The sequence below is a fragment of the Phyllostomus discolor genome, chromosome X, assembly GCF_004126475.2.
Source record: "Phyllostomus discolor isolate MPI-MPIP mPhyDis1 chromosome X, mPhyDis1.pri.v3, whole genome shotgun sequence".
In the NCBI taxonomy this organism is placed as follows: Eukaryota; Metazoa; Chordata; class Mammalia; order Chiroptera; family Phyllostomidae; genus Phyllostomus; species Phyllostomus discolor.
In genome coordinates, this window is record NC_050198.1 from 9,022,523 (window position 1) to 9,046,111 (window position 23,589).

At 31.7% G+C, this 23,589-nt stretch overlaps 1 protein-coding gene across 6 annotated transcripts in view; it reads left to right on the plus strand.

The window, feature by feature from the left end:
* The window catches only part of CNKSR2 (connector enhancer of kinase suppressor of Ras 2), a 288,141-nt gene that overhangs the window by 162,351 nt on the left and 102,201 nt on the right, over positions 1-23,589 (plus strand). For 3 of the 6 annotated variants that reach the window (XM_028522244.2, XM_028522248.2, XM_028522245.2), the window contains exons 9-11: positions 1,732-1,878; positions 11,759-11,892; positions 17,509-17,720. In XM_028522244.2, coding sequence (XP_028378045.1) covers positions 1,732-1,878; positions 11,759-11,892; positions 17,509-17,720 — 493 coding nt within the window. The remainder of the gene's footprint in view (positions 1-1,731; positions 1,879-11,758; positions 11,893-17,508; positions 17,721-23,589) is intronic. The other 3 variants (XM_028522246.2, XM_028522249.2, XM_028522247.2) reach the window with 1 other exon arrangement.

Below are 23,589 nucleotides of genomic sequence, written 5' to 3' on the forward strand. Positions count from 1 at the left end.
TATCATTAATAAGTTGTTCACAAAATCTTTGTTTTAAACAGTTTATTTTGTCCCTTCATATCTGGAATTCAAAATCTGCTTCACGTTTTTATTTTTTGGCAAGCAAAATGAATAATTTGGTTTGAATTCACTTCACTTTGACTCTTGGCTTATAGAAGTATCTGTAGGGGCACTACTTAGCTATCCAGGTAATCAGAATTAATGTAATATACCTTTAGGCATATAATAATCCCACTTATATATAATGGCAGACATTTGACCAATTCCATTACTTTAGTTGACCTGCATTGATGTGACTTTCTATCTTTAAAAACTGGCAGCTTCTTATTCATATTAGGCAAGTACCTTAATGATCATTTTGATTCATATCTGAGAAACCCTGAGGTTTAAACATAACATCTCACGTCTTTTTTGTCCTAACTCTCTTCTCCATCATTCAATTCAGCTATAGTAGAGTTTAAAGGAATGCTCATTCGTTATATAAACCAAAGTTTCCCATTATTCTACAGTGGCTGTGGTTCAGAGTGCTTCTTCATCATAGTCTCTGGGGATCTGTGCTTCTCTTGGTGAAGTGCTCACTCTTTGCAGCTTGAGCATTATCTTTCAGGCACAAACATGAGTAACAGACAAAAACACCCATTCCTATTCACTTGATTGCCTAGTGAGAAACTAGATTACTGTTAAGAGCATTTGCTAAATCCTCCTTGTAACCTAGGATAAATTTTGGCCTGGTGCATTTATATAGCACATCCTGGATAAAATCTAGTACATTAGAGTTGTGCTAAAAGTTTCTTTCTTTTAAATGTTAAATATATTTTTCATCCTTAAAATTATAGGTATTTTGAATGTATTTCTTCAAAGAATAGTTCTAGAATTTCAGTTACCTGATAACTGCATAATTAGTCCATCCTAAAAGCAAACTAATAAAAATTATTCTATGTTCAAAATATTAAAAAGATGAGTGAAATAATTTCATGGATAACAGTTGAGCCAGGTTTTAGGACATTTATCAAGAACTTCAGTTTAATTATACAGTATATGTTGAGGTGATATTCAGGTGGAATGGCTTCATTAAATACCACACACTATATTTTAAGTTTATAGAGTGGTTTGGAACACATTTTCAATAGCTGCTGCATTGGAGTAGTATTACCTTATCATTTTTATCCTATCTTATAGCATGGTAAAAGGTTTATTTTATTGATGATATCTTCCATGCATCAGAGTGTTGCCTTGGTGTGTCAGTACCAGCTATTGGTAGTGTAATGTCACTCTAATTTATGGACACTTGTACTACATATCTCTAAAAGATGGTGATGAGAAAGCATGTGTAGTTTGTAAGCTCAGGACATTGCCAAATCCTTTGTTTTCAGGCATGTGGATTTTGAAATTGTACTTGTGGACAGAGCTTGGATCTAGACCTTGCACAGCATTAATGATGACATAATTTCTTTAAATTCTAAATTGTTCCATTGGTAGGATACCGTTTTAGTCTCTGATGTGGTAAATATCCATTAGCTGATCTCGTAATGATATGGACTCTAATGAAATAAAATGGTTAATCAATTCAAAGATAAATTTTTTTTCTTAAGTATATATCTCCTGACAATTGGTAGGATGGTACACCAATTATGTGATTTTCATTTTTAACTTATCTTATTAAAGGGGGAAAACATTAAATCTTTGAATACTGTACCTCAATTTTATTGTAATGATTTTGCTGGTTACCAGGTGGGGTGGCAGTTGAAAAATTTGGTGAATGCACTACGAGAGGACCCGAGTGGTGTTATCTTAACTTTGAAAAAGCGACCTCAGAGCATGCTTACCTCAGCACCAGCTTTACTGAAAAATATGAGATGGAAGCCCCTTGCTCTGCAGGTAATGAAGCTTAATCATAAGTCATACACCATCATTTTAGCCATAGATTATCTCAGTAATGCTTCTTTATTGTGCCTCATCTCAGCAGCATATGGATTAATCTTGTATGCTTTTGAAAATTTGTTTGTGAAATGATTTCTTCACAGCTTATCCTAATAGGCTTAATTGTGATGACATATGAAAGTTACTATAACTAAAGCCCAAATAATAAAGAACTTGGCCTTAATTTGTAAACATTTAAAAGCATCATTCCAAACAAACCACAAGTTATTTCAAACCAAAATGTGAACAGAAATAAAAATGAGAGGTTTCATTTTTATATAATCTTCTATTTAAAAGTTATACTCACATACACGTCTTAGAGAAACTAGATGATAGTTTATAGAATTCTTTTAAATCAGGTCATAACATAATAGTAGTTATTTATGAACAGTGAGTAAAAGAAGTTTCAGACAGTAATTAAAATGGACCAACTACATTACTCCTGACTGATCATTTTTCTTTTTTCCATTCTCCAGGGTGGAAAAAATGTAGAAATTGTTGCATTAGAATTTCTGCATCTTTTTCCACCATGAAACATCACTCCAAATATTACTCTGGGGTTGGTAAATTATATTCATTAAGAAGCTGAGTTATTTAGGAAGTTATAAATATATAATTCTGGTTGATGAAAGACAAGGAAGCGGTACATTTTCTTCCATTTCAGTCAGGATATAATCTTTAAATACATTGTGGAAAAAAATGTGTCCTTCATAAAAACTGAATTTTTAAAATAGGAGACTGTTAGCTTTCTTAGAAGTCTAATTTTTAAAAATTTAAATTGCCAATTGAAATAGAACACTGCCCATTCAGATTAAAAAGAAAAGTAATATGTAAAAATACCATTGTTATCACTGCTGTGTAAGTTGTTAAGTTCTATATTAGTACCTTATACCATTCTTAGATTTTCTTTCCTAAAATCCTAAATTCTCCATTACACATAAATGTCTTGTCAATTATAATGATTTCTAATTAGTTAAAACTTATTGGCTTCAGATTTGCATTATACATAAATAACATAAAAACATATAAAATGTTCTAACATTAAGGTCTTTACATTTTTAATGTGAAACTTTCTAATTTTCAAAAGAATATATGTAAAACTATATTAATATGTCCAAGTAATCTGACTTGCAGTATGTTTATTATTAAATATTTTTGATGGTCATTAAAGTTCAGAGTTCAATGTTTGGCTCATTAACCCATAGATTAATAGATCCAACTTTTACCATCACATCATTTTATTTTCTTGCTGTATTATAAGTTGCTTTGCTGTTCCAATCTATAGTTTTCTATTGGTATGTCTTCACTAAAGATCCTTCTTCAAAATTTGAGAGTTTGGAATCCTGAAGAAGAGGCCCATACTTTCAGCTTTTAGGTTTTCTTGTCAATATATGTATAGTTAAATTTAAATTTTTCTCTCTAGTCTCTTCTATTTCACATTGAACACCACGAAGACACTAGCTTCTTGTTGATCCATGAACGCTGAGGGAGTATCTCTAGAAAATAAATTGTTAATATGGTCCCCTTTTAGATTCTTTTGCACAAGCTCACACTGGAGAATTAGGATAATGGCAGTACCCAGCTAAGAATGACTTTTATATAAAATGCTAAAATTATTGAAAGACCAACATTTCTTTTCTGCTACACATATGTTTGGTATGTGTATTCAAAGCTGGGGAATGAAGACTTTAATTTTTAAAATGACCTCACATCATTTCTTACTTATAATAAAATTATAATAGACTTCCAAGGCACTGTTTCTAGGTCCATTCCCAAATGCCAAGAAATGTGCCTCATCAGATCATTAATTATAATTACTCATTTCCTCTTCAGTTATTCTGAGTATATTTGAAGGTTTACTTTTTAAGAATGTTTAAATCGGATAGCAAAAAGTCAGCATTTATATAAGTGCTTATATGTATTGATATTTCTTAAAAATTGTTATTTCAACTAAATTTAGTTCACTTGATATGTATTGTCTAAGCTCAACCCCTTATAGATAAACAATACCTTTGGGGGTCATGGGAGATAGCTGCTTTCAACTTCTTTGAAAATTACTTCAGAGCTTTGTTTTTTACAGAGGAAAAGGAAGAGTATTCATTTTTTTATTTTATTGAATTTTTTGAGGTGACATTACAGCTAAATATTTCCTAGTGGTGTTAAAACAAGATCTTAGGAGTAAGGGCAATGGTTAAGTCCTCTAACATATACCAGCACCACCAGATCTCTGTGGAATCTATTTTGAAGACCTGAAATTGTGTCATTGGGGTTCTTTCTTGATCTTAGGCCTTAGCCTGTGCCAAAACATAAGGACACTGGAAATGTAATGGAAACTATCTGGCCAGAATTTTTATAGAATGTAGATTTTGATACAACCAAAGATGGATAAAACCTGAGGGTGCCAAGATCTGGAGACCAAATGTAGACTGTCTCCAGAGGGGGAAAATTCAAAGAAATAGTGGGATGAAAGTCTTGCAGGTGGTCTTGGATTCTTTTGCAAGTTTGCCTAAGGCCACACAGTTTTCCTAGTAGCTAAGAAATGACTTCAGATGAGGAAAAAGTGCTTAATCCTCTGTGCAGACACAAGTATCATTGTATTCTTGCTTCTGGTATGTGTACAAATATGTTAGAGCTAAATGCCCATTAACTCATCTAAATATAAATATTCAGTGTTCAAACCTGAAGAATTAGATGTTAGGTCATTTCTTTTTTCATAGGGTATACCAGTAGTCTAGTAAGAATTATTTGAAGTAGAGGTTACAAAAATAAATAATTTGTGGCATTTATCTCACTCAATATATTCATTTCATTTTTTATACTATACCAGGTTATATTTACCTACTAGCATTTTCAGATAAAATATGGCAAAGCCTTGTAGCATAGAGGTAGACACTAGTACATGCATCTTAAAATAAACAACTGTATTCTAACCTAAGGATTAATTATTTTTTAAACTAAGAAGGAAATAATTTGTACCTACATAGATAAAACATAACCTTTTCTACCCTAAGGTAGAAGATAAAGGAATATCACATGTTTTAATGAAAGAATCTTTATTTCTAAAAATATATTTAGAAGATAGTTCTCTTATTAATCAACTATAATGATGAATTTTGATTTGGAATTTCTTTGGAAAATCATTCATGGAATTATACCCAAATAAACAAAAGCATACAATTCAGCTTCATGCTCACAGAGCAATTTCATTAGTACATTTCATGAAATTTGGCAGTTCTTTTGTTAAATTCTTGATTTCTCAAATATTTTACAATAGAACTGCAAAATACCTGAGTCAAATACTACAAGCATACTTAATCTGGAATTGAATTCTATTGTCATCCGCATCCATTTACAAATAGTAGCAATGTTTTACCTAAGATAGAATCTTTTACTCTAAGAAAGTAAACCGGGAATTCCCGTTTTTTGAAAGGTGTTTTTAAAACCATGTCCTTAGTAGCACCCTCTACTAAGGTCCTGGATTTTGGTAAGGAGGGTGATTGCTTACCAAAGCAAGTTCTAATTCAATGAAAATATTTCAGGCAACTATGGAGAAAACTCAAGGTATATTTTTTGATGTTTGTGGTTTTAAATTAGTGTATGTAGGTCACAAATATCCATGGGTCGTGTCATTTCCTTCTTAAAAGACATGTATAGCTGGACACTGACAATAATGGTGATTGAAATCATCACTGGGAATCAACAATGTTTTAAAACATTAAGATCTCAACGTTTTTGGTGAGAATACATCTCAGAAATGACCACAAAAATTAATGCTGGAATTCAACTTACTAATATAGGTTTCATTAAATATATTTTATATAAAATAACATCAAACTGTATCATTAGACTAATGTTCTTAAACTGTATCCTAGTCCATAAATCTTATATCTTGTGATAGTTTTTTGTGTGGTTTTGTGTTTTCATTTAAAATTTTATTGCTTAGCATTTTTACAGGACATTTAACTTTGAGCAGAAAATGAAATTAGAAAGCAAATAATTACAGTGGTTGATTTGTTCTATCAACTGGTATAATAACTGAAGAACACTAATTGATTTTGTTGTATTTCAAATATAGACATTAATGGTTGAAGTTATTCTGTAAAAATCAAAAAGTATAAGCAGTAATAAAATTTATTTTAATATCAAAGTTATGGTTGGGGTGACTGGAAAAACCATTGGTTAACAAAGTTTATGTTTCTGAAAGTTTTGTTTTAAAAGCATGTTTTGAAGAGGTTGATAACTAATATTAGAACACTAGAAAAAAATAAATGTAAACTAAATATGTAATTGTGCTGACTCAGAGGCAAAAATAATGATGTGTTTTACATGCTCAAATTAATAAATAGCTGCAAACAGTTGTCATACCAAATTTTTGTTCACCATTGTTTAAGGAAATTAATTAAAGGATCTCAGTCACACTTGTGTTTTCAGCCAAATGCTTGCAAAATGTTGACACAGGCCACAAAAGTTATTTTTACTTGGTTTATCTTTAGTTTCCCACTCTTTCTTGACTATCCTAAAAGTTGAGCTCGACTGTAATTTGAAATAACTGGAAGTCTAGTTTTAATGTTGCAGTATTAACTATGCCAGTAAGACTGGAGAGCACAAGGACAGACACACTAGTGGTAGTCTCAGTACAGTGTGCAAAATATGATAATTCAGTGGAAAAAGCCATTTTGTCATGTGTCTCTGAAGTCTCTATTAGTTGTATATTGTGTAACTATATGCATTTTTTACACACACATGTCTGTATTTTTAACGTATCCAGATACAGTTTCCTGATCAAATCTGTGGTTAGAAAAAAAACATGTTGTTTTCATGGTAGTCTGATAGAAAAGGGAAGACTACATGCTTATAAAGGAGGGTTCTTTTGTTTATATAAATTTGTATCCTAGAAAAGGCTATAAAAATGAGTAGAGGATTTTGAATATGTATGTTTCTCTTAGGTTCTTTTCAGTTGATTTGCTACTTAAAAACTTACCCAGGAAAAAGCATTCCCAATAATTTTCCAAATTAAATCTAACGCTCCTTATATGGTCAAGACACTTACAAGATTGTATGCAACATCTTACCTCCCAAAATCCAGAATACATTTTCTCTGAAGCATTTGTTTAGATGATTAAGAAGACAGTTGCTAACATAAAACAATATCCTGGTACTTTTGTTGGGAATTACAATAAAAATGTGTTTGAACTGAGTAAGGACTTGTGTGAATGTTTTGTGCTAGAATAATGAGGTATTGTGATGCATTTGAGTCTGTGTTTATTCCTAAGAGTAAGTAGAATAAATGGCCAGGTGTTATACATGATGTAATCATTCATATTTCAATGGGTATTTTCCCCCTGGAAGGCAAAGCAAGCTCTTTGTGATCTTTGCGTTAGAAATAACTACGTAAATGAATTTTAGAAATAACTACATAAAATGTAATACACTCTTAATCTTTAACGTTGGAGCTGTCTTTGTGTCATTGGTTTCATCATGACTTTCTATAGCTCTGTGAATGCTGGGTCATTCACCAGACAGAGGGGCAACTAAATTAAGATATACTTGCCAAAGTTCTTAAAATGTAAACTGTTTCAAGTAAAACTTCAATGTCAAGTGTAGTTTCTCTAGTATGGAAGTTCTTTTGCTATAGTCCTTAAGACCTTATGGCTTTCAGAGATACATTGATATCTTCCAGATGTGCTTCATTACCTTAGAGATGTAGAACTGGGGACACAAGGAAAATACATTATAAAAGCTGAAAATTTTATCCTACAATAATCACAATCTTCCAATGATGTTTAATCTGGATGAGTAGGATGTTATTACTAAGGCATCATTCATGATTCAAAGGAAGATTTGTGCCATATCATATTATGAGATACAATTTGAAAGTATTTATATATTATATAGTTCAAACTGACAATGTGAAAATGTATGTATACATTTTACCTAGTAGATTTCTTAGTCCTTTTGTCAGTAGTAAGTTACCATTAATTGGCATAACATTATAAATGAGCATTTGAAGAGATGCATAGGATCATTTTATTTAGGATTTGATTATTTCAAAAGATGCATGCCAATGCCCCCAGAAATACCTCATAGACTTCTTTGAGAAGAGTAACAGCATATATACAAATGCATCTTACTTGTTGGAGCCTCACTGAATATGGAAGGAGATCTTTAAGTCAGTAGGACAATTTAGATCTGAAAACTAAATGTTCTCACAAGGTCCTTCCTGGAAATAAACCCCTTTGTATAGAACACAAAATGAGATCCATGTCAAACTTGATTGCGCACCATAGTGGATCAAGTTATACTGAAGCTCCATGCTTACTCCAGTAACAGATAAAGTCTTTAAAAACCTTTGTATTTTATCCATAAACTTTTATCCATATGTGATGATAGTTAATTATCTTCCCATACAGATTTTACCAATATAAGAGGAAGAATTAAAATGGCAAGATAAAAAAATTACCTTTATTTTTACCTTTTTTTGGAAAGTTGAAAATTCTTTATGGTACAATGGGAACTTCTTTTCTTATACTATGTTTCAAATGTTGAAAGTAAATTTTGCCCAGATAGAAGCTATCCTTCTGCATTGTTAGACTTACATATTTAGACATTTTTCTGAAACTAAGGAATATGCCTATTAAAATTTGAATTGAATGCTGAGAAAACACCATTTTGGTTAGAGGGACGCTTTATTTGTCACCAGGTTTATTTTCACTCACTTAAATCGTTATTGGTGGTAGATGTGATTTTAATGCCACTTGTTACAACTAGGAATTTCTTACTGCTAATTTTATCTAATAGTATCATTTATTCTGTACTTGCTTTAGTCAAATTTTGCCTATCTTTATAATGTTTTTAAATGCCTTTTTCATCCTTTTAGTCATTTAATTCTGTACTCTTTCAATTTTTGTCCAAAGTTAGAAAAATTCTTAACAGAGTATAATTTCAGATTATTACAAAGACTTCCCTTTGGGCTAAGTAGCTATTTCCATTTTCTCTTGAATCTTCTATTTTACCATACTTATTTTTCCATTGTTTAATGTCTGTTTTTTAAATGAGATTCTCAAGAAGAATGTTTACTTTTTAGCTTGGATTAGCTTGACAAAAGAGTACAATTAGTAGACAAAAATATACTAAACATATTTAATATTTACCAAGCATTTTAGTTGGTACAGGGCATACTGATTGGCCAGATGATGTATGTATGATAAACCAGCTGAAATGTTTTGTATGATTTACCAGTTAATAAAATAACTAGCCAGTTTAATTAAACAACAGCATGTACTAATTTCTTTTTTCTCTGAAAGAGCAAATTGTTTTTTTCAACCAGTTCAATTAATTGAACAGATGGGCACAATCAAATCTGTTATCTCTTTAAATATATTTAAGAATCTTTTTCTTCTACATATTTGCTAATTTAGCTAATTATATCAACCAATGACACTAATAGCAACTCCTTGCTGAAAAGAGAAACCTAGGAAAAATAGTAATTTGAAGGAAGTGGACAAGGCTAATATTTAAATTTCTTGGAAGAGGAAATGCATAAGTACCCTGTGTACACGATCCTAGTAATAGTCCAAGCAGATTTAAAAACTATGTTGATGTCTACCTTACATGCCAGGGGTGTTCAAATATACTTGTAACCATTGACTCCTACTTCTTTTTTCCTCCTTTCTCCCTGTTTGTTTGAGGATGGTTAGTAATAATCCCAAAAAAGTCTTTAGTTCTATAGATTACCAAATAAAAGGAGAGAAGTCTTCAAAATAGAAATAATGACTCTAAAAGAAAGCAAACAAAATTTGTTACATTATTTTTTCTAGTGCTTATGTTTTTAGAACTTCTGTCTCAAGTTCATTGGTAGCATTAGGATATTTTAAAATAAGAGAGAGAGATTAGAATAAGAGAGATATTAGAGCATTTAGAAAGTAGCCTGAATATGAGTTTCTCTTACAGTGCATCTGTTGGCAAGTTTTGGAAAGTAATGTACTATGTAATGAATGTTTTCTTTACATTTCTATAATGATGAAATTTTGGTTGGACTTATTGGTTAATGTCATCTATAGATGACATTTAATACCAAGATGTCCTGACAGAGAGGAAAACAGTTATAAACAGAGTCACATCACAATGACTATGCATACATAGTAAATCTAAATACTTGATCTAAAGAATGCGTCAAAGATCTGTTGTAGAGGCATGTAATACATCCCTAGAACACAATTCTTTATTTCCTCAGGCTTCATGGTATTCATTCATACAGGTGACTCCTTATTATCTATATAATCTCAGGATTTCCCATTGCCAAGATTTTTGTTTCAGAAAGATACACTGGACAGACACTATTCCAAAATCAGCATAGTTAAATATAATAGTCTTTAGTGCATATTTTCATATTTCAAAATTTGTCAACATATATATGTTCTGACTTTTTTATATCATATGAGATAGTATATTATAGAGTCCCAAAATAAATTATTGAATACTTTTCATTTCTCTCTTTAATTTCTATTTCATGTAGATTAAACATTATCTGTCATTTTGGTGGGTTGTGTGATTTCAGGCTATTAAAGTGAGCTGTATAGCAGGAAAGGTGAAAACTGTGCACTGAGTCATAAACTATGTAGCCTACCATAGTGACCTACATTGTGCATTGTATTTATGCTTAGTTTTTTTTAACATATTTTGTTTACCTGTTCAAAAGTATTGTCACAATATAAAATAATTGTAATATGCCATTTTTGAGTGTCCAGCAATATGTGTTAAAGTAATAGAATTGTGGGTCCATATAGTTATGCTAAATTGTTTCCATACTGGCTAAAATTGCAACATCTTGTCATTTGAAGGTACAGATCATTTCGTAATCATTATTTTTGTGTTTGCAATTACACTAAAATGCTTATTTTTAATATAATTTTGTATTTTGCTAATCAGCAATACCTGTACAATAAACATGAAAATTTGTGAAGTTTAGTTTTACTTTAGGATAATTTCTTGAACCACAAGATCATTTTGAACACTGTGAAGCTCAGATTTGGAAGTGCTCTTAAGTTAATGCATCCTGATGTGTTGCTCCATTTAGTATATATACCATCTCAATTTTTAAAAACACTTGTCATACTTAAATACAGGCTTGAAAATGAGATCTATAGATAGACAACTAAAGATTATTTTAAACAATGATAAATTTGTGTGCCTATGAAAGGTAAAATGATTCTGTCACACTAATTACTATACTTTTGAAGATGTACCATAAAATGATTTTGAGAAGATATGTTTATACTTAACAAAAAAAGCAGCTTTTTCCTAGACAATATTCTCTCATTATTGGCCCTTCATGCTCCATTCCTGTAACCTTTTCTGAGAATCTGTGACATTCTGCTAACTTAAGAGTATGGTGTATCTTTTGGGAGGGAAATCCGATCTTTCTTGTATATCACTCAGGATATAAATGAGCTAATTCTTTGGAAAGTTACTCTTTATTATCTTTATTTCAAAGGTGGGATTCTAACAGAGCAAATTTCATTTAAATAAGTTTTTGACAATCAGATAAATCTTCCCATTATGAAACACTTCATGGTACTATATAAATAGTTTTTATGTGATTATACCACAGAATAAGGTGAGTTGAGAACCAAGTAGAAACCTCTAAAGTAATAAATTAATCTGGTTTTGGAGATTCAAAGGAATATCCATGTGGAAAATAACATACTTCTTGATTTCAGCCAAACTCAAAAACTTTGCAGAAATAGATCACTTTAAAATGATAACTATGTGTCATTGTTGTTGTTGTTTTGTGTGTTGTTTGTATGTGTGTATGTATTTTCTTTTTCATTTTAACCAGCCTCTTATACCTAGAAGTCCCACAAGCAGCGTTGCCACGCCTTCCAGCACCATCAGTACACCCACCAAAAGAGACAGCTCTGCCCTCCAGGATCTCTACATTCCCCCTCCTCCTGCAGAACCATATATTCCCAGGTATAAAACTAACCATCTTGTTGTTCTAGGCAGCTTCTATCCAAAGACTAACCGAACTGCATGTAAACTGTGAAGCAAATTCTCAAGGGATATAGTTTCTCATGTAGAAATTCTGAACACATTCTGGAAAACCATTGCATTATAGAAAATGCACTTTGTTTAATAACTAATTAATATGTATTAAATACTATGATTAAATATCTTATAAAGCCCTGGCTGGTGTATCTCAGTGGACTGAGTGCTGGCCTGTGAACCAAAGGGTCACCAGTTCGATTCCCAGTCAGAGCACATGCCTGGGTTGTGGGCCAGATCCCCAGTTGGAGGCATGTGAGAGGTAACCACATATTGCTGTTTCTCTTCCTCTCTTTCTCCATCCCTTCCCCTCTCCCTAAAAATGAATAAGTAAAGCCTTTTAAAAATAAATATAAACATCTCTACATTAGGAAAGAATAGGAAATACTATAATGAATAAGTAAAGCCTTTTAAAAATAAATATAAACATCTCTACATTAGGAAAGAATAGGAAATACTATCAAGTAACAATTAGGATTATTTTAATAAATAAAAATTAAGTGAGGCTATTTGATGAAGAAGCCCCTGGAAATCTAAGGTTGCTCTGAAGATTCTCATACATTTTTTTTCAAAAAGAGAAAGTTACATACAACTATTATAATTTTTTAAAATGTATCTAGTAAGGAAGGGGGGTTTTGGATAATAATGTTTTCCCCCATGATACTACTCTATCTTCAATTTCCACTTGATTTAGTTCATTAATGTTTCTGTAAGAAAGTAGAGAGAGTTTGCAAGAAAATTACTTGCCTTTAAAGTCTATGTCCTAGATTTTTTGAGACAGTATCCCCATGTCATTTCTAAATTCCTACTTGAAATTCCTGGCAAATGTGGAAGAATAGAACTTGGTGCTATAATGCATTCTGTCTAAAAACATACTGATATCCAGCCTTCTGGAATACAGAAATTGTGGAAAAGGACTAGTACTAAGTGGGGATAATTAATACCAATCACAAAGAATTTGATTCACTTTTTAAGTTAGTTGTGCAGTCATTCAAAAACAATAATAAGGGTGTCTTGTTTTCAGGCCATAGTTAATATTAAATTTCTTTGTTATATAAAAGAACTAAAATACATTGTTTTTATTAATTTTTATTATTCTTTAGTATGCCTAATGTTTCATTCTATTAGCTATGATTGTACTGACATTTTACGATCTAAATGCTACATGACAACATGGCATATCTGTAAATACTGTGTTGGCATTTAGTAATAAAACTATTGTCAGTTTTATAAACATTTTACTTCATATTCTTGAGAATTAAATGTAGCTGTGGGGAAGCAGTTTATGATAAGATATTTACTATGATGGTATTTCACCCATATTTCTAATATATAATTTACAATCTTAATGTTAAATTTACAATCAGATTTAAAAGTCCATCCAATATCCTAGTCAAACACAAGGTGCATTTTAATTCTATTAAGATAGTGTCAGACATTCTAAATTGCTCTTGCATGAGAAACAATAAAAGCATGTGTGTTTCAAATAGGAAAGATTTTTATTTTACTGAAAATGACTAAGAAGCCATATTCAAATGGCTACATATACAAATAAACATCACAAGATTATTTTTTAATCAAATCTCTGTAGTGTTTAAAGGTTCTTTCTTTTTTTCTTGGCTAGGGAGGAACTTGTTTAAAAGAACATGTTTCCTAGACAGGAAGTATTTAAAATACACCTAAGAAGACAAAAGAGGAAAATGATCCAGTCCTCTCTTCCGGGTGTGGTGTAAATATGATTAAGGAAGTATATTGAAATCAATAAAAAAGTTGAACATACTATTTAAAAAACTAGAGGATGTAAGAGATTGAAGTATCTCCATAGTGGTACTTATTTTGTCAATATTTTTTGAAAGTTCCATGCTTTTCAGTGAAATTCATAATTAGAGAGTATTATCTCATTTTAATTGATTTGTAGTCTAGTGTGTAATTTAACAGAACATTCTAAATATAGTTTGAGGCAAATTATTAGTTATCCAGTCACACAATCATTTTATATAGCATAGTAAGAACAATCCATGCATTAAAGTACCTTTGTAGCACCACCTTGTATCAATTATCTGCAATTTCTGGTTTGACTCGAAGTCATAAAAAACTTCTGAAGTCACAAAAATTTTTGCACTTGTCATTCTTTTTATAGCTACAAAACTTGGAAGGTTTTTTTCATATTCTCATTTTGATCATGATTGTGGTTCACCTAATTTAATTCATCAGAACATTTTTTCTATACTACATTTTTTTTGTGTGCAGGATAGGCATTTTAGTGTTGATTTGAATAATAAATAATAAAAACTTTCTCATCTGAAAACAAAAAAAAACTTAAAAAGGTAGGCCTAATTGTCAAATTAGGTAGAATTTTTTCTTGTGATTATTTGAACACAATTATCCCAGAAAAAATTGTGGGTGCAAAAGTGGCTTTACCTCTGAAAGAGAAATACTCATGTACATTGAGTGAAATTCTGTTGGTTTTTAGTATATGTCTTATGACTCTATAAAGTTCCATTATTATACTCTGTAGTGCATTTTAATACTTAACCAGATTTCTTTTTCTAAAATGAAAATCAAGAATTTACAGGTCTTTGCAGAATTGTGAAGTTTAAGCACTAATTTCTCTTAATGAATTTTACAATGAGCCATTCAAGTCCACTAAAGCAGTGCTTTAACTTTTCAGTTTTATTAAATCATTTTAGAGCAAAAAATACAGATTATATACATGTACAGACAGATAACATTAAGAAAAAGTATTTTAATCTTTTCAGCAAAACAAATTAGTACATTGAGTTATTCAGAGGCTCGTGATATGAATATACATATAAGCACACACATTTATATATGCAATACATGTATCAATTCATTTTTCTGCTGTCTGTTTTTGGCTTGTACTTTTCTTAATTCAACTTTATTTAAGTGAATTACATACAGACATGTTTAATAAATCTTCCTTGTTGGTATAAGGCCCCTCTTTCATATCATTATAGAGTAATACCAGCCCTTCCAATATTTTTGCCACAGGGAGTACCCATATAAATAGAAAGTGATGAATTAACTAGGGTTGAGTCACCCTCTGATCTCAAGCTGCATTAACAGTTATGTCATAGGCCTGATAGAGAAGTCTGACCATTTATAGATAGGTATAACCTTCCAGCACCATGAGTTTGTTCGGGCTATTTCTAAGCTGATTGCAGTGTCAATTTCTTTTGATAGGGGACTAACAATAATAAAAATACCAGGCAATTTGTGCAGAGAAAAATTTAACCTACCTGAAAATAAAATTCTGCCTGGATTTTATCTTTATTTCCTTTATGTTGTCTAAGAACTAAGCTATATAAGTTACCATTTGGTAATAAGCAATACTTTATTTTAAAAAATAAAAGAGTGAATGGTGATGTAAATGGCCACTTCACCTTGTGATGTGTTAAATATGTAAGAAAACTTAACCAATTCAGTAAGTCTTGAGAATATGTTTTACTATTTTCTACATATTTCAAATACTAGGAATATAGTTTCCTTCTTTGGGGCAAACCTGATCTAGATATTTGCATACAGATATGGAAGTATAGTATACTCTAGCATAGAAGTATAATAATTTGCTGAACTGAAACTCATATTTTGTAAATGACACTCAATTATAAGTTCATCACCATCTTATAAGGTGCAAGATGTCAATTAAAAATCTGTTATTTTATCTTTATTATTATAATTGAATGTATTCCATTTATTTAAGATTTCAAGTCTTGGCACTTAACATAAATTTAAATTGTACCTGCTTTCATAGCATTCATGGCCTCTTTAGTGTAAAACTGGAAACGATTAAGAATTGAGAAGATATGAAATTAATGATCCACAAGGAAAGAAACATTTCGTTTATATTCATAGTCCTATTCTAAAAGACAAGCTTTTCTAACAAAAATTTCATAGCTAGTCAGTGAAACATATAATATAAACAAGGTTCAATATTACAAATCCTAAATGAAATATTTCTACCAAAATACCACTTATTATGGGCCAAATCAGCTGGGCTGTGTGAGTAATACTATGTGTGAGTAAGTTTTAGGGATCCCATAAATTATTAGAGAATTTTCTTTTTAGAATTCTATAGAACAAAAAAATCAAATTGCCATGATCTTATTTTTCTTTTTGATTGAATGTCAATTATGTAAAACATTTACATGACTCCAATTCAAAACTGTGTTAAAGCAAATGTTTTAATCCATGCCCTATCCACTTTTCCCCTTTCTTCCCCCACAGAAATCAGTTTTTATTGGTATTGCTTTATCCTTCCATTATTTCCTCTTGAAAACATGAGCAAAACTGTATATTCACATTAGTATTCACCTTAAACTTTCTTACAAAAAGAAAAGAGAAAAAAATCTTTAGCCCTGGCTGGTGTGGCTTAGTGGATTGAGTGCCTGCCTGCAAACTGGAAGGTCACAGGTTCGATTACCAATCAGGACACATGCCTGGGTTTTGGACCAGGTCCCAGATTGGGGTGTGTGAGGCAACCAGTTGATGTATATCTCAGGCACGCATCAGTGTTTCTCTCCCCTTCTTTCTCCCTCCCTTTCTCCCTCTCTAAAAATACATACATTAATTAATAAAGTAATAAATAAAAAGAGCATAGCACAAACACTGCTTTATACCTAACTTCTTAATTAAACTTATTGGGGTGACATTGGTTAATAACCTGCCATCATATTAAATACCCTCCTTAAACTCCATATTTTATCAGGTTTCTCCACTCTCTCCTATAGAAATGTTGCCGATATTTAATGAAATTTTCATACATCCATTTGGAACAAATTCTGTGAATATATATATATTTTTTTAATTATTTATTTATTTATTTTTAGAGAGGGAAGGGAGAGAGGGAGAGAGAGAGAGAGACATCAATGTGCGGTTGCTGGGGGTTCTGGCCTGCAACCCAGGAATGTACCCTGGCTGGGAATCGAACTGAATATATATTTTTACTATTAAAAGAGATACATGGAGTTTAAATACTCAGAGTAATTCTCCTCATTAAGGTTTATTTTAAATTAATAACAAGCTGTTTGGCATTCTTACAATATCAGTTTATTTAGAATTAATTTGGTTAAGACCACAGTATTCTTACAGAGTTGTTAGTTCTTAAACACATTTGTTTTTAAGCAGTGCAAATATTACCATGAATTCAATTAGGCAAACTGACAAAAGAAAGTCAGATTGTTAATATTCACTTACTGTATTGAATACTAAAAGCAATTTATGTGGTAAGGTGATTTCCTTTATATGACTGTGCAGTGAAAATGGACTAGAGCAGGACTTAAAAGATCCATGACCCCTGTTTAGCTGTGTCACTTCTTAGCTGTGTGACCTTTAGGCAGTTCATTTAACTTCTCTGAGCCTCCGCATCCCTTTTCCTACAAGATAGGAATAGTTACAAATTGCTCTATTAACCTCAAAATTTGCAAAGATAGAGTATGGGAAGGATATTATTACTATTTTAGCCCCTCTCAGCCATTTTACCACCCTAACACTTTCCTATGTCTTTCTCCATCCTTTCTTTAGGGATGAGAAAGGAAACCTTCCTTGTGAAGACCTCAGAGGACATATGGTGGGCAAGCCAGTTCATAAAGGATCCGAATCACCGAATTCATTTCTGGATCAGGAATATCGAAAGAGGTTTAACATTGTCGAGGAAGATACTGTCTTGTATTGCTATGAATATGAAAAAGGAAGATCAAGTAGTCAAGGGAGACGAGAAAGCACCCCAACTTATGGTAAGAGTTCTTCAGGTGACCTAAGAACATATGTCTGCAGGGACTCTCAATTTCTTCTCATAGGCTTTTGGGTGATAAAAATTACTTGATAGCTTTGTATTTTATCATTGATCTGTGTCTGTCATGGGCTTCTAAGTGAAATCTCGACAATGTGAGGCATACAATTAAAAATTATTCTAAATTTTCCAAAGGTAAGCAAATATAATAGGTAGCATTTTTTAGCTCATTAATGATGTATGGAATCCTTTCTGCATCACATATAATTTTTGTATGTCAAATGTTGACAAATTGGAATAATTCGAGGTTTTGTTTTCCTTTTTTAAAAAATGAAAACCTGCTGTTAACATGGCTTCTTTAAAAGAAAATTATCTCCCTATTTCTCTGAGATTAAAAAAAAATCTTTAGATAGGCTTTTCTGGGGGGAAATCTCATCTAGATATTTGTATTTTTAACAAGCTGCAGTACTTGACTGGAAGTGGATTTTAAACAGGAAGGACATAATGTATTTAAAGTAAAGGTAGACCTGGAGTGACCATGTCCCTAAGGTGGTTTTTAGCTCTGAGTCTTATTTTTGCATGCATGATCAAGAAAGTAACCCAGTCACAAACACTTAACATTGTTATAATGCATCTGAAATATTGGCAGAGAAAGTTGCCTAAAGTTAAAGTAGTAAATAAAGTCTCTTGTCCTATTGCAAGAATGAATAAATTTAATTGGAAGTCTATGCTACTCCCTTTCCAGTTTTCAAACTAACCATTTTTAGTGAAGAACTTATACCTGGGGGAGGACATGATCCTTGCTAGTTAGTCCAGATTCTATCAGTGGGAGCTGAGTAGAAGTTATTTGTAACTTTTTTTTTGCCACCTGTCCCACTTACTTGTCTGCCATGGCCAAATGCCTTCCCCCTTCTTCCCAAAAGATTGGTAATCACTTACTTTAATACACATGCCCTATTTCCTTACAGCTCTTCAGTAATAATCATGTATGAAAAGATTTGCTCAAAATGATTCTGAAGAATAGGAACCATGCTCATCTTCTTTTGTGTTATTCTCTGCATGTGCTTCTCTATCATAAGAATACCCAATGATATTTTATAGCAAAGCTTCTCAAGTATACCACTCTAGTAGCATTAATTTTGAACTGTCACAATCTGAATGTATGTGCAGCTTTGCTTTTTCCCCCACTATATTTTAAACCTTTGCTGTATAGAAGCCTGCCATCTTTATTATCCCTACCCCTGCCCTATCACATAAGATTATTTATTTGTATTCATTCATTCATTCTACAAGTACTTATTGGATATCTGTTATTACACAGTCACTAATATATCTCAACTCTTCTTTTTTATGTCACAAAATTTTCTAGCTATTTTCTACTTATGTTAAGAAGATAAGAATGTGTAATTTAAGAGGAAATTGTAGTCACCAGATAGATTACTGGGAGCATTATAAAAAATATGTTACTCCCTTTAGACTACAGTTTAAAGAAATCATATTTCTCCCAATACAATAGAATACTATTAAATTTTAGAAAATATAGATATCCTACAAATATTTCATACATTTTCTAAACAACTTACGAGAAAATAAATGTATCTATGCTTGAAAGATGGACAAGGAAGTAAAATAAATAGTTCTTTTACTTTTGATCCTGAAAGTTTTTTTAAACTTTTGAACCTGAAATATAATCTTAACCTTCAATGGAGATATTTATAGATACTTCAGTAGAGATTTCCTGATACAACCTGAAGGTCATTTCAGGTAACTAGCAGTTTAATGTATTTGCTACATTAAACTCAAGTACAAAAAAAATTCACAATTGATATTTTCTGGAAATGACAATAATTTAACTTGTTAGCACTTGCATGATACCTGAAAATGCAATATATAAGTCCTTTAGTCTTACAATGTTCAACTTAGTTCTTAGTCATAAATACTCTTATCATGAAGGATGTAAACTTATCATCATTGCTCTCACTAGTATTAACTTCCCATATTTCTCAAAGAGGTTTAAAGTTAAGATTATAAGAGTATATATAAGATTTTGAGAAGCAAAATAGAAACATGATATAGTGCCTAATATGTGCTTTTGGTTCAATATGGATGTACTTGTTATATTCTTCCATTATGCTCACATTTTAAAGTAAGCTATTTAAGATAAAAATATTTAGGGGAGCTCTGTTATTAGACAAAGTGACAAAAAATGTAAAGAAAAATACTTGAAGCTATCCTAATTATGAGATTTAAAATGTATTTTACATGTAAAATGCAGGGTTGAACAAAAGTAGATTTATAGCTGTTTTATGGAAAATACAATAATAAATAATGCAAGAATAAATGCTGTGTTTTACATACTCATAACTATAAACCTACTTTTGCCCCACCCTGTATATTTTAAACCTTAGGTAACCAAGGTTCTCATTTTATGTCATGGACCCACTAGTTATTGCTAAGAGTGAATTAAAAGAAGAACAGTTATTCATCCTATGCTATTAGATAAGTACAATATCGATAGGCAGTAGATGGCGCTTCTAGAAAGTAAGTAAATACCTGTTGAGCTTTTCTATACACTAGGAACTATTGTAAGCTTTAAAAAGTCATGAACCTATTCAATCTTTACAACAACCCTATGAGGTGGAAACTGATGGAATCCTTATTTTACAGATGGGTTAAATAACTACCCAAATAGTAAGTGGTGGAGCTGGAATTAAGTACCCATGGATATTTTTTGCTTCTACCAGTGGTACTAGCTAACTAAATGTGATGAAAATAATTTACTAAATTATAGGAAAACAATTTCCAAAAATTGTATTACTCTTTCCAAATTCAAACATTTGACTTCAAGCAAAAAGAACTAAGCCTAATTTTATATGTTTTTATGAGTGTTGTTTGGTATTTACTTGCATTATAATAAATATGCATCTACATAGATGTGGCCCTGACAGACCTTAAGAAAAGATGGCTAAATTGAGGAGTAAAATTAGCATAAATATGTTATTTCCTTTTTAAATCAGAGAGCATAAAATTGGTTTTACTTTCCTGAAAAGGTAGAGAGGAATAATTTCTGGAAACACAAATACAGTAGGGAAGCAACCTAGATTAGTGGTTCCTAGCATTGGCTGTCACATCTGCCTTCCAATTACTCCAGTGTGGCTCAGAGATGTTCCTCTAGGGCTCAATTGTCTCATTTGTTACGTGAAGATGCTAATATCTGCCTCATAGACATTTTGTGAGAATTTAAAGATAGCACAGTATAAATTGCCTAGAAAGTGCCCAGTATGTGCTACGTATTTATTTTTGCTGTTGTTATTGTTACACAGAAAATTTAATGTTGCTAAGAGAATAGATCTTAACTTTTTTCACCACAAAAAAAGAGGGTAACTATATGAGGTGATGGATATGTTAAATAGCTTAATTGTGGTAATCATTTCACAAGAGATACACATATCGAATCATCACATAGTACACCTTAAATATATACATTTTATTTCTCAGTTATACTCAGTCAAGCTGGAAAAAAATTAACTTAAAGATCTTCACATGTAAATAATAATAATAATAATAATATCAGCCATTTTTAATTCTTTGAAGAATAAGATGGGACAAATAAACAGTTCAATAAAAAAGAAACTTTAATGTGACAATAAAAAGGGGGGAAATGATAGCATTAAATCACTTTAACTATTTGGTTTCATCTGCTCAGTTTTCAAAGGCAAAGATTTGAATTTGATGAGATCAGTTGCTTGGCAACTTTTCAGTATGGTAATATTTCCATCAGCTTTTCCTTTTCATTGTTCAGGCACTCCTTGCCCTTGCTATTCCATCATAGCACATTTCTATGCTTAAAAACATCCTAAAAGGTATACATAGTTGGCTGAATCCCTTTGTAGCTGTGAGTAATCCTATTTTATAAGAATAAGAAGAAAAATATTTTTACAATAATATCACAGAATAGTATTAGTTTGAAGGAATCCAGACCTTTTCTGATTTATTGAAAATCCAAGACCTCACAAAAAAATGCACATGAATACATGAGAAGCCAGTATTTTATGTTTTTATCTTTTATTTACTTATTTTAGGGAAAGAGAGAGAGTGAGGGGGAAGAGAGAGAAACACCAATTTGTTGTTCCACTTATTTATATAATCATTGGTTGATTCCCATATGTGCCCTGATTGGGGACCTTGGTGTATCAGATGATGCTCTCACCAACTGAGCTACCTAGGCAGGGTAGGTAGCATTTTAGAAATGCTCCTTATAAATGTTACTTGTGCACATCGTGCATTGTGAAAAATTAATTTCTTTAGTATTATACCTGAACATTTCCACTAAAAAATCATGTACTATGCCACATCTTTCCACATGAGTAGCAAATGGCTTGAAATGACTTACAGCAACATATGCAAGGTCTATGGACAATGACACTGTAAACTGAATTTTATCAATGTGAGGTGAAGATATTGTCTGTAGGGTCTAGATTATATTATACTTCAACATCTTTCTTTTTAAAAAAATGTTTTATTTGTTTATTTTGAGAGAGAGGGGAAGGGAGGAAGAAAGAGAGGGAGAGAAACAGTGATGTGCAAGAGAAACTGATTGGTTGCCTTTTGCCCACCCCCAACTGGGACCTGGCCTGCAACCCAGGCATGTGCCCTCACCGGGAATCAAACTGCAGCCTTTCAGTGTGTGGACCAATGCCCAGCCCACTGAACCACACCAGTCAGGGCTCCTTTCTATTGTCTTACAACTTTACTCTATCTTTTGGGAAGTTAAATGATAATTAATAGCATTATTTCAAACATTTCTTAAAGTATCAAGTATATATAATACATTCATGCTTATTTATCTCTGAAATGAGCCTGCTCTCTTTCCTGTGATATTTTAATATAAATCATCCTCCTTATCAGGTAAAAGTTCAGCTGTCATTTATCAGTTATGCTGAAGAGAAAAGAAAATAGGATTCTAACCACAGAAAATTTCTGTGTTCAAGTAAAATATACCATGTCCAAAGCAGAACTAACCATAGAAATTTAAATTAGTGAATCATAAATGTAGAAATATGAGATGTATACTATACTTGTAGGGATTCTATTCTTTTTTACTAATTTACTATATTTCTTAAAGACTGCATGTTGGTTAGCTTCACAAACTAATTTTGAAATCATGGTGGTGGTGATAAGGGACCATGTATTTGATGGAAAGTAGTTCAGCAATAGTTTGGCATAGAAACAGAAAATAGTCTGTTCCTAATGTAAAAATTAGAGTAATCACCTAGGGAAGGCACTCTTTCTTAATTTGTATAATTTTACTGATAGAAATAGCACAGCATGAGTTTTGAGGTCACATAGACCTGAATTTGGTGTCACAGCTTGGCCTTTAATAACTGATTGACCTTGAACTCAAGCCTTAACCTCATTATGTTTTTGTTTCCTTATCTGTAAAATGGGATGGCAATACTACTCATGGTGTTTTTATGAGAGGTAAATGAGATATAATGTATGTTAACGACTTAGCACTGTTCTTGCTTCACAGAAAGCACTCAAGAAATGGTGCCTAAATGGCATAATAAATTACTGCTGCTCGTAAATAAAAATGTGTAAAAGATTATCAAATGCTGATGGATCAAATTAATGCTTCTTCCTCTCCTATGGAGGAGCTTAGTAAAGGACAAAGGTCTAGAAGTATCCCCTTAGTTTGGTCCCTCTACCTACCCAATAACTAGCCATTCGAATCATATCAACTAATATAAATATGAATAGGGTTTGTTCCTTTCTTTGGTTTGGTTTTGAAAAGTAGAGGGAAGAGCATTCAAACAGCTAATAACACTAGAAACTGCCTTGATAAATGTCTTTTTTTAAAGTTCCATTATGGA